At 46.1% G+C, this 12,685-nt stretch overlaps 1 protein-coding gene across 1 annotated transcript in view; it reads left to right on the plus strand.

Moving 5' to 3' along the window:
- The window catches only part of LOC121866838 (anti-sigma-I factor RsgI2-like), a 60,698-nt gene extending 53,032 nt beyond the window's left edge, over nucleotides 1–7,666 (plus strand). Inside the window, exon 3 of the mRNA XM_042366574.1 lies at nucleotides 6,899–7,666. Coding sequence (XP_042222508.1) covers nucleotides 6,899–7,666 — 768 coding nt within the window. The remainder of the gene's footprint in view (nucleotides 1–6,898) is intronic.
- The last annotated feature ends 5,019 nt before the right edge of the window (nucleotides 7,667–12,685 follow it).

Raw genomic sequence — 12,685 nt, forward strand, 5'->3', positions numbered from 1 at the left:
TGGTTCATCTCGTGACCACACCAGTATATTGTCACACCTCTATTTAACGGACTATATGGGATATTGTAGTCCGTTATGTCAAGGTCCGTTAGATGTGAAGTCTCCATATAACGACGGACTACACTCGTTAGTTTGATGTTCGTTAATTGGAGTTTTACGGTATTGTCACATGACTCGCACAACGGACCTGAAGGCGTCTTGATGTGGCTAGTTTATTGTGCACCCCTTGTTCCACCTGTGTACGGTAGTGGCTAGTTTATTGTGCACCCCTTGTTCCCCCTGTGTACGATAGAGGCTAGTTTATTGTGCACCCCTTGTTCCACCTGTGTCCTATAGTGGCTAGTTTATTGTGCACCCCTTGTTCCACCTGTGTACGATAGTGGCTAGTTTATTGTGCACCCCTTGTTCCACCTGTGTCCTATAGTGGCTAGTTTATTGTGCACCCCTTGTTGCACCTGTGTCCTATAGTGGCTAGTTTACGTGCACCCCTTTGTTCTTTTCCTGTGTACGATAGCGCTTAGTTTATTGTGCACCCCATGTTCCACATGTGTCCTATAGTACAGTTTTATTGTGCACCCTTGTTCTTTGCTGTGTCCTATAGTGGCTAGTTTATTGTGCACCCCTTGTTCTTCCTGTGTACGATAGTGGCTAGTTTATTGTGCACCCCATGTTCCACATGTGTCCTATAGTGGCTAGTTTATTGTGCACCCCTTGTTCTTCATGTGTACGATAGTGGCTAGTTTATTGTGCACCCCTTGTTCTTCCTGTGTTCGATAGTGGCTAGTTTATTGTGCACCCCTTGTTCCACCTGTGTCTTATAGTGGCTAGTTTATTGTGCAGTAGTTATGTATAAGTTGTTTACAGTACGTTATATGTGGATGTTTTCTGGGGAATATTGTTAAGAAATAGATGAACATATTCTGTATGGTATTATGGTCCTAATTCCTGAAACACACACTCACACACACACACACACACACACACACACACACACACACACACACACACACACACACACACACATCACCTGTCTCTACACCTAACTAAAATAATTCATAATATTCTAAAAAAATAAAATAAACTGCGTAGGTAAATAAACTCTTGGTAGCTTCTGACCCGAGATTAAGAAGCTTTTAAGAGATTATCTTGATTAATCCAGCAATTAAACCTATTTCTTAACTGTGTCAAGGGGGGCAAGTGAATAGGGTGGTCAGTGCCTTATGTATGTATGTATGTATGTATGTATGTATGTATGTGTGTATGTATGTATGTATGTATGTATGTATGTGTGTATGTATATGTGTGGCAGTATAACTCGAGAGCAGAACAGTATGTCTTTTGAGGTCATAATGGTGTGTGTGTGTGTGTGTGTGTGTGTGTTGGCTTTGTGGCTCTAAGCAAATTAATGTTATAACGTCATGTAATGAATAATTTATATGGTTCAAAATGACAGTGACAGGACACACACACACACACACACACACACACACACACACACACACACACACACACACACACACACATCTTTCTGTTTGTGTATAGCTCTCTCTCTCAGGCACCACCTCACGCAGTAAACACGGTAATATCTCAGCAGCGGGAGGGAGGGAGGGAGGGAGGGAGTTAGGAAGGGAGGGAAGGAGGGAGGGAAGGAGGGAGGAAGTCAGGGAGTGAGGGAGGAAATAGAGTAGTGAGGGAGGGATAAAGGGTGTAAGGGAGAGGGAGTAGGAAGTGGCCAGCTCCACCTGTTCCCTCTACCAGCTAGTGACCAAGCCAGGCAGGTCAACCCGCCCTCACTCCTGACAGATTAAACCTCCACTACGTCTGGCAGTTCTGTTAACGTTGCCAACCTCCCCTTCCATTACTCTCATACCGTAACACCTCTCAAAGTTATATTTCTAGTTAAATTGTTTGGTGTTGCCTTTAGAGAGAGAGAGAGAGAGAGTCAGTGTTGTAAGGACTGTTTTATATCGCACGTTTACTAATATATGTAATCTAATATGTAAAAGAATATATAAAACAGTTATATACGGTATAATATAAATATATTATATGATGGGTGGAAACAATTTAATAAGTGTTTACCCCCACAAAAAAATAGTCAAAGTTTGGCTTGAGTTTTAAGTTTTCAGTTTAATGTTAAAAGTGCAGTAAGTCACCAGGAGGCGACACACACTCATACATTTATATGACAAATGCCAAGTGGCGGTGCCTTCCCCCTCCCCCGTCTAGTGGTCCAGAGCCTGATAGATGGTGTGTGTGTGTGTGTGTGTGTGTGTGTGTGTGTGTGTGTGTGTGTGTGTGTGTGTGTGTGTGTGTGTGTGTGTGTGTGTGTGTGTGTGTGTGTGTGTGTGCTAACAGGATCAAGACTGTATGGCCATTAGTTTTCATATACACTAAATGTCAACCTTAGAGGGAAAAAACCTTGACTATTCATTCATTCATTCATACCTGCTCCCCCACCCTCCTCCTAACCCCCTGTAGGAGACGCAGTAGTAAGAGGGCGTCACATTATCCCACTACCACCTCCAGGAACACTCGACCTTAAGCTATGACACCCACACACCATGATAATAAGGTTAGCCGGACGTAAATACCCGGGTGTCCTGCCCTCCACCACCATAACAACCCTTACTGCCGGGGACTGTAAGGCTCAGAGTACCTCCTCACGTCTCAGCTGGGTGTAAAAAAAAAAGGGTGTTTTAAGGTGTTTGTGGTGGACGCTGCTCTATATATATGTATACGTGGTCGGGTCTGGAGGCAGCTGACTGATGGTAATTGTGCAGCCTCGCTACCCTCCACTTTAATTCATATATTAACGTTTCTTTGGGGAGTTAATGGATATTTGCATGCTTCGTGGCGGGGAGGTTGTGGGAAGGGCGCGGTTATGTGGGTGGGAGGGTGTTGGTGGCGGTTGATTATTTATCACTGTGATACAGAGGTAAAGGGACCGGTATTCATTCCTCCTTTAGGTATGACATCTCTCTCTCATGTTTACCTCAGGTTGTGTTCGTCGTAAAGTTAGATGAATGAAAATTTACGGGACCTTTTGGAAAAACTGACTAGCCATGCATGTATTTTATTATGCTGTTCCTATGTATGTAAACTTCCCTTTATGTGTGTGTGTACGTACATGGTGATGAAGTGTTGTCGTGTGTGTGTGTGTGTACGTACATGGTGATGAAGTATTGTCGTGTGTGTGCGCGTCTGTGGTCTATACATGGTAGTAGGCTCTTGAATGGTGTTTTGTGTATGTGTGTGAAATGGTATACATACATGAATAAAGTACTACACACACACACACACACACACACACACACACACACACACACACATAGCGTCTCAAATAGTCTCGTTATAATAATTTATAGAATTTAATTTACATATGACTGTTATACAGCTTCTCTCTCTCTTCTTCTTCTCTCTCAGGGCCACCATGCCAGAGCCCGAGAGGGGGGGTACCACGGGCCAGGGTCCCCACACTTTATGGGTCAGCCTACATTATGGGGACCCCTATTGTATGTATGTTTCCACACGTTTTGACCCCTTTATGAGGATTCTGTAACCAATGGCTCCTTCGTATCCTATGAGTTGTATCCTTCCCTTTCCTTCCCATTCCTTCATTCATCCTTCACATCCCTTTTTCCCATATCCTTCCCTCTTCTCTGGTACCCTTCTCTCCCCTTTAATCCTTCATATCCATCTTCTCATCCCTCCCTCTTCTTTGCTCCCTTTCCTTCCATTCCTTCTTTATCCTCTCCTCTCCCCCAACAAACGCCCTTACCCCTACAAGGATGGATCACCGACTCTCCACACTGATCCCGCTGTTGTTGACTCACTCTTCCACTAAGTAATTAATACCACGGGCCAGGGTCCCCACACTTTATGGGTCAGCCTACATTATGGGGACCCCTATTGTATGTATGTTTCCACACGTTTTGACCCCTTTATGAGGATTCTGTAACCAATGGCTCCTTCGTATCCTATGAGTTGTATCCTTCCCTTTCCTTCCCATTCCTTCATTCATCCTTCACATCCCTTTTTCCCATATCCTTCCCTCTTCTCTGGTACCCTTCTCTCCCCTTTAATCCTTCATATCCATCTTCTCATCCCTCCCTCTTCTTTGCTCCCCTTCCTTCCATTCCTTCTTTATCCTCTCCTCTCCCCAACAAACGCCCTTACCCCTACAAGGATGGATCACCTACTCTCCACACTGATCCCGCTGTTGTTGACTCACTCTTCCACTATGTTGGCTCTTGACACACATGTCCGTCTGGGCCATATTAGTTTGTGCTCGGGTACTCGGTAAGTTACTCTGGACTTAGTGTGTTAACTTTAGGTCTGGTGTGAAGTGCATCATGCATGGCCGAGTGTGTTGCTACTTCAAGTGTGTTACTGGTATTGAGGTGATCACCGGTATCTAACATTCCAGTGAGGCCTTTTTTATACTATTTCACCTGTTTTAGTTCAGAGTTTGTTGTATTTCGTTATTGTCTAAACTCTAAAAGTATCGTAAGGTCAGTCCAGCACCAGTATTTGGGAGAGTTTTAATTACAAAAGAGGTAGGCTTCCGTCTTTCTCAAATGTCATGAGATTCTGGAAAGTTTGATCATCGCTGGCTAAAGGTTGACGGTATTGCAGCTGTCAGGTTGGCTGTTGGCTGTTGGCTGTTGGTTGATATAACGTAAATTTCAGCTTGGATCACTTTTTGTTTGTGTTTTAAATTTTTGTTGACAGGAAACTACCTTAGTCCACAGTCCGGATCTTATAAGTTTCTAATTAAATACCTCCTCTTAGCACCAGCAATGAGACAAAATTTACATACTGAATTTTCCTAAAGAATATGTATGTTAATTTTGTCTCCTAACTGGTGTTTAATGAGTACAATGAAGGTATAGTCCCAGTGTAATTGTAGGCGTTATTGTGTGTTATTATTGTAAGTTCACCGGATAGGTAGTTACGGTTGTTAAATAGCTCTGGTCATTAGGTAGTTACACTTGTTAAATATCTTGAAACTGTTAATAAGGAGAAGTATATTATAGGTCACCAACCCAATCAATTGTTCTAATACTTATAAATTGTATAATATCTATGGGTAAAGCAGTCAGGTGTGTTGGGAAGATATACACGACTAATTGCTCAACACACCTGAATTTTTGGACATGTATAGGAGTTGAGAGTTGGCCTGACAAACACACACGAGTTACAAAAAAGTATAGTCAAGTTTGTTTTTCTTTTTAGCTGACTATACTAGGCTGTCCCCTTCTCCGAAAGCGTGAATTTCTAAGTGACTTCGGTGGTATAAAGTCTTTATTTCAAACTAGATTTTCCACTTATATCTTAAAAGTTTGTATTTTCAAGCAGTTATATCTTTACATACAATAAATTCAGCATTAAAATGAACCAGAATTGGGTATCCTTAAGTTATTAATGAAATGCGATAAATCAATATTAATCGAACATTATATGTGAGTCAATGAGCTGTAAAGGGGAGCGAGTCATTATCACACAGGGGGGAGTATGGGGAGGCCACCAGAAGTCATCTTGGTGGTAAACATTGCATGATGATCTTGTAGAGGGAAAGACACAGTTAACGAGATATTGGACACATAAGAACTGGTTAATAAGGTCTTGGAAGGGTAAGAAGACTATGTGAGCAGAGGATCAAGGCGAAGTAACGATCAATTAACATGTGAGAGTCACTTAAATCAAGATCTATGAGGGTTAAGAACATCGTATTTTGACCCTAATGTATGTAAGTAAATGTTAATCGGATTTTGGAGAGTTGAGAGCCAATTAAGTCCATCTGTCAGACAGCGAGGGAGGCAGGTGGCTTAGGAGCGATGGTTTGGCTTGCTGTCTTATCTACCATTCTCTTGCATCTTACGCAATTTGCCTGATAGGACTGTGGCCCATTTGATGAGGGCCTGATAGGACTGTGGCCCATTTGATGAGGGCCTGATAGGACTGTGGCCCATTTGACCTCCGCCCAAGATAAACGACCTATCTGTATCGGCTCTACACTTCTCAACAGAGTTACTACACTGGATGACTCAGGTGTAGCTGCGGCTCTACACTTCTCAACAGAGTTACTTCACTGGATGACTCAGGTGTAGCCGCGGCTCTACACTTCTCAACAGAGTTACTTCACTGGATGACTCAGGTGTAGCCGCGGCTCTACACTTCTCAACAGAGTTACTTCACTGGATGACTCAGGTGTAGCTGCGGCTCTACACTTCTCAACAGAGTTACTACGCTGGATGACTCAGGTGTAGCTGCGGCTCTACACTTCTCAACAGAGTTTCTACACTGGATGACTCAGGTGTAGCTGCGGCTCTACACTTCTCAACAGAGTTACTACACTGGATGACTCAGGTGTAGCTGCGGCTCTACACTTCTCAATAGAGTTACTACACTGGATGCCTCAGGTGTAGCCGCTTAGCTGTGTTGTGGTGGTGACGTCACTCACCTGTGGCCGCTGCTGGATACTATTACCAGTTTGTTTTCATCTTTCTGTTGTAACGTGAATTGGTCTGATTTGTTTCTCTCTCTCTCTCTCTCTCTCTCTCTCTCTCTCTCTCTCTCTCTCTCTCTCTCTCTCTCTCTTTCCACCCTCACTGACTCCCTAACGGATTATTTTTTTTCTGTTTTGTAAACACACACACACACACACACACACACATTTTAAATGTTGCATTATTCGTCTGTGCATTTGCTTTCATTTTGTGTGTGTGTGTGTGTGTGTGTGTGTGTGTGTGTGTATAATTGTTCTTTTCCTGATGTATACTCGACCTCACACATCGTACTCGACAATCATTGAGCAATTAACAATTAGAAGACAATTGAAAGTACTGTACAATCAACATACCGTGCCTCAACCTTTCTGCCATAATACACTCAGCCCCCGCGGCGCACTCAGCCCCATGACGCACTCAGCCCCCACGACATACACGGCCCCGCGACGAACTCAGCCCCCACGCGACGCACTCAGCCCCGCGACGCCACGGCACCCGCGACGCACTCAGCCCCGCAACACCTCCGCTCTCGCGACGCCTCAGCCCCCGCGACACCTCGGCCCCCCGCGACGCACTCGGCCCCCCGCGACACCTCCAGCCCCCCGCAACACCTCCCAGCTCCCGCGACGCCTCCAGCTCCCGCGACCTTGCACTCCGGCACCGTGACACACTCCGGCTCCGCGACACCTCCAGCTCGCGACACTCAGCTCCGCGACACGCGCTCGACCCTCGCTGACGCACTCCAGTTCCGCGACGCACTCAGCCCCACCGACGCACTCAGCCCCGCGGCGTACTCAGCCCCCGCGACACACTCACTTCCCACGACGCACTCAGCTCCTGGCTTACTCAGCCCCCCGCGACACACTCAGCTCTCGCGACGTGCCGGCCACCAACACACTCACCTCTCGCGACGTACCGGCCACCGCGAACACACTTCCGTGAGCGCACTCCTAGCCCCGCGACACACCGGCATGGCGCACTCAGCTCCGCGACGCACTCAGCCCCACGACACTCCCAGCACCCGCGACGCCTCAGCCCCGCGACGCACTCAGCCCCGCGACGCACTCAGCCCCCACGCGACACACACTCCAGCACCCGTGACGCACTCAGCCCCCGCGACACACTCAGCCCCGCGACGCACTCAGCACCCGTGACGCACTCCAGCGCGCCAGCTCCGCGACCTCAGCCCCCACGCACTCAGCCCCCGCAACACACTCAGCACCCGTGACGCACTTAGCCCCCGCGACGCACTCAGCCCCCGCGACGCACTCAGCCCACTCGACATTCGGTAAATATATTGGAATACCTACAATACCTTCAGCATTACATTCTACATTACATTCGACCTTTGAAAGTGTATAATGACCTTAGACACGACATTGGAAATTCGACCATATAATCGATATTTGACAGTGTATTGAATCATCCAAAATATTCGACCTTCAGTAATATATTTGACAATGTAATCGACATACGGCAATATATTCGACATAATGTCGACATCAACAGTTCATCCAATATTCGACAATGCATCTGACCTCAGACAATGCATTTTATATTTACAGTGCTTCTGACGTTCAACTCTTCAATAGATATTCGACAATGCACTCAACAATATATTCGATCATTCATAATATATTCGACCATCTACAATACATTCTATCTTCGACAATATATTCTATCTTCGACAATATATTCGACCTTCGACAATAGTTCCTGAAATTCAACAATAGATCCGACATTCAACAATAGATCCGACATTCGACAATATATTCGACCGTCGACAGTTCCAACATTCGTCAATAGATCCGACATTCGACAACATATTTGACTTTCGACAATAGATTCGACCATCGACCATATATTCGACCATCGACAATAGTTCCGAAATTCAACAAGATCGGACATTCAACAATAGATTCGACATACAACAATAGATTCGACACGCGACAGTATATTTGACCTTCGACAATAGATCCGACATTCGACAATAGAACCGACATTCAACAATAATTCCGACATTCAACAATAGATTCGACACGCGACAGTATATTTGACCTTCGACAATAGTTCCGACATTCGACAGTATATTCGACCGGCCCCAAGTCCCCAGTGGCGTCCTGAGGGAGTGGACCAAAGGGAAGGTGTCAGCCGAGGTGCTAACTTAATTACACTCAGGTAGCCCGGCTGTCCCCTCAAGCTTGGCCTGCATTAATGTGTCGGCCTGCCTCCTCCCCTCACTCTGGTCCCCTCACTCTGGTCCCCTCACTCCACCTCACCCTGGTCCCCTCACTCTGATCCACTCTCCCTTCACCCTGGTCCCGTCACTCTGATCCACTCTCCCTTCACCCTGGTCAATTCACTCCCCTCACTCTGCTTGATTCCCCTCACTCTGCTTGACTCACTCCCCTCACTGCTTGACTCCTTTAACTCTGCTTGACTTCAATTTTCCGTTTGATCTAATTCTTTTAAACCGTTTTGCTCTGTCCTCAGCTGAGTCACCACCACTACAGCATCAATACCACCACAGCATCATCACCCTACAGCATCATCACCACCATGCCAACATCATCACCACTTCAGCATCATCACCCTCACAGCATCATCACCTCAGCATCATCACCACCTCAGCACCATCACCACCACAGCACCATCAACACCACCATGGCATCATCACCCCCTCAGCACCATCACCACCACAGCATCATCACCCTCACAGCATCATCACCCCCACAGCACCATCACCACCACAGCATCATCACCACCTCAGCACCATCACCACCACAGCACCATCACCACCACAGCATCATCATCACCACCACAGCATCATCACCACCACAGCATCATCACCACCTCAGCACCATCACCACCACAGCACCATCACCACCACAGCATCATCATCACCACCACAGCGTGTTGTCTAGACTACTACATGGTGGGTTTGCATGTGTGAAAGTTTTCATTCATCAAAATTCAAAACTTTCAGCTGTTAGGTTAGGTTAGATTAGGTTAGGTTAGGTTACGTTAGGTTATGTTAGGTTAGGTTAGGTTTGGTAAGGTTAGGTTAGGTTAGGTTAGGTTAGATTAGATTAGATTAGGTTAGGTTAGGTCAGGTTAGATTAGATTAGGTTAGGTTAGGTTAGGTTAAGAGTTTGAAGCCTCGTAACAGTTGAATATATTTTTCTGGCGGCTTGAGGGAGTTAGAGGCAGCATGGTGTGGTAATACTGCATAACTCTCGCTGGTACAGAGGTGTTGACGTAAGGCTGGCCAAGGTATTATTATTATTAGTATTATTATTATTCCTTCTATGTAATACTTCCTCTGTGCATTCCTCCCTCTGCATTATTCGCTCTACATTCCATATGCATTCTTCCTCTATGCATATTCATTGTTCTCTGTGTATTGTTTCCCTTTATGTATTGTTCCCTCTGTGCATTCTTCCCTCATTTATTCTTCTTCCTATGCATTCTTCTCTGCGCATTCTTCCCTTTACACATTCCTCCTACGCTTTCTTCACCTTTTGAATTCTTTCTCTTTACGTTCTTCCCTATATTCATTCGCCTCTTTTTGCATTTTTCCTTCTGTTCATTCTTCCCTTTACCCATTCTTAAATCTCCGCATTTTCCCTCTACACATTCTTCTCTCTGTGCATTCTTTTCCCTCTTTGCAGTCTTCGCTCTTTGCATTCTTCCCTCTACATTCTTCTTACTATGCATTCCTCTTTCTATGCATTCTTCCCACTATGCATTCTTGTCTACGCATTCGATCCTCTACGCATTCTTCCCTCTATTCATTCTTCCCACTATGCATTCTTCTCTATGCATTCTTCCCACCATGCATTCTTCCCTCTATGGATTCTTGTCTACGCGTTCAATCCTCTCCGCATTATTCCCTCTGTGCATTCTTCCCATTATGCATTCTTTTCTATGCATTCTTCCCACTATGCATTCTTCTCTCTGAATTCTTCCCACTATGCATTCTTCCCTCTATGCATTCTTGTCTACGCATTCAATCCTCTACGCATTATTCCCTCTATGCATTCTTCCCACCATGCATTCTTATCTTTGCATTCTTCCCACTATGCATTCTTCTCTATGCATTCTTCCCACCATGCATTCTTCCCTCTATGGATTCTTGTCTACGCGTTCAATCCTCTCCGCATTATTCCCTCTATGCATTCTTCCCACTATGCATTCTTATCTATGCATTCTTCCCACTATGCATTCAATCCTCTCCGCATTATTCCCTCTATGCATTCTTCCCACTATGCATTCTTATCTATGCATTCTTCCCACTATGCATTCTTCTCTGCATTCTTCCCACTATGCATTCTTATCTACGCATTCAATCCTCTACGCATTATTCCCTCTATGCATTCTTCTCACTATGCATTCTTGTCTCTACGTGTTCAATCCTCTACGCATTATTTCCTCTATGCATTCTTCCCACTATGCATTCTTCTCTCTGTGCAGTCTTCCCCCTATGCATTCTTCCCACTATGCATTCTTCCCACTATGCATTCTTCTCTATTCGCATCTACGCATTCTTCCATCTATGCATTCTTCCCACTGCATTCTTCCGTCTATGCATTCTTCCCACTGCATTTTTCCCATTCTTCCCTATGCATTCTTCCCTCTCTGCATTCTTCCCTCTACGCATTCTTCCCTCCGTGCATTGTTCTTCCGTGCATTGTTCCCTCAATGCATTCTTCCCTCTATACATTCTTCTCTCTATGTATTCTTCTCTCTATGCATTCTTCCCACTATGCATTCTTCTCTACGCATTCAATCCTCTACGCATTCTTCCATCTATGCATTCTTCCCACGATGCATTCTTCCCTCTATGCATTCTTCCCTCTGTGCATTCTTCCCTCTATGCATTCTTCCCACTGCATTTTCTTCATCTTAATTCTAGCCATAAATTTTGTGAATTAAATATAATGTTTTGTGTTTGTTTGTGTCCAGTTTGTTCATGGTTTGTTTGTTTTGGGTTTGTTTGTCTTGTTTGTTTGTCTAATGTTTATTTGTCCTGCGTTTCAACCTTATGGTGCTCCTCTTCTTCCTCCTCCACCTCCTCTTCCACCTCCCCTTCCACCTCCTCTTCCACCTCCTCTTCCTCTTCTTTGTCCTTTTGTTATTTTAATCACCATTTTTCTTCACATAGCCTCCAGCAGGGGAGACTTCACACTTCATAATTTCTTCCCTCCCTCGTGTGTATGACTCCCTCTACCCTCCCTCCCTCGTGTGTATGACACCCTCCACCCTCCCTCCCTCGTGTGTATGACTCCCTCCACCCTCCCTCCCTCGTGTGTATGACTCCTCCCTCGTGTGTATGACTCCCTCTACCCTCCCTCCCTCGTGTGTATGACACCCTCCACCCTCCCTCCCTCGTGTGTATGACTCCCTCCACCCTCCCTCCCTCGTGTGTATGACTCCCTCTACCCTCCCTAATCCCCTGCTTCAGCTGTCTGTCTGCCCCTCCCCCTCCCCTTGACCCTCCCTTAATTCCCTCCCCATCCCTTCTCCTTGTCCCCCTCCCTCTCCACCGTCCACTGCCTTTCCTCCCCTTTCTTGCCCTACCCTCTCCCCTTTCCTACCCTACACCCTGCCCTTCCCCCTTCCCTTTCCTGCTCTTTTCTCCCTTCCAGTCCCTTCCCTCACCCTTCCCTGTCCTTCCCTCTCCTCTTTCCTGCTCTACCCTTTCCCCTTTCCTGTCCCTCCCCTTCTGCCTCCCCGTCCACCGCCTCGCCTCATAGTCACCATTACCACCACTAAGGGACACATAGCTGAGGTAATGCACCATGACACAGCCGTAACAGTATATAGTGCCTCGCCTCCTTCCCTCCCTCTTTACCTGACTCACATGTCTGCCTCACCTTCCTCTCTACCTGCCTCACCTGTCTGTCTCACCTGCCTACCTCACCTGCCTACCTCGCCTGTCTGTCTTATCTGCCTACCTCACCTGCCTATCTCGCCTGTCTGTCTTACCTGCCTACCTCACCTGCCTGTCTTACCTGCCTATCTGCCTCACCTGTCTGTCTTATTCTCTCCCTACTTCACTTCCCTCCATTCTTACCTCACCTGTCTCCCTCTCCTCCTTCCTTATACTTCCTTTCCTTCCCTTCTTGACCTGATCTCCCTCTCTGCCCTCAGCACCACCACACTCCCTCAGC

Source organism: Homarus americanus, unplaced genomic scaffold (assembly GCF_018991925.1).
Source record: "Homarus americanus isolate GMGI-L3 unplaced genomic scaffold, GMGI_Hamer_2.0 scaffold16340, whole genome shotgun sequence".
Classification (NCBI taxonomy): domain Eukaryota; kingdom Metazoa; phylum Arthropoda; class Malacostraca; order Decapoda; family Nephropidae; genus Homarus; species Homarus americanus.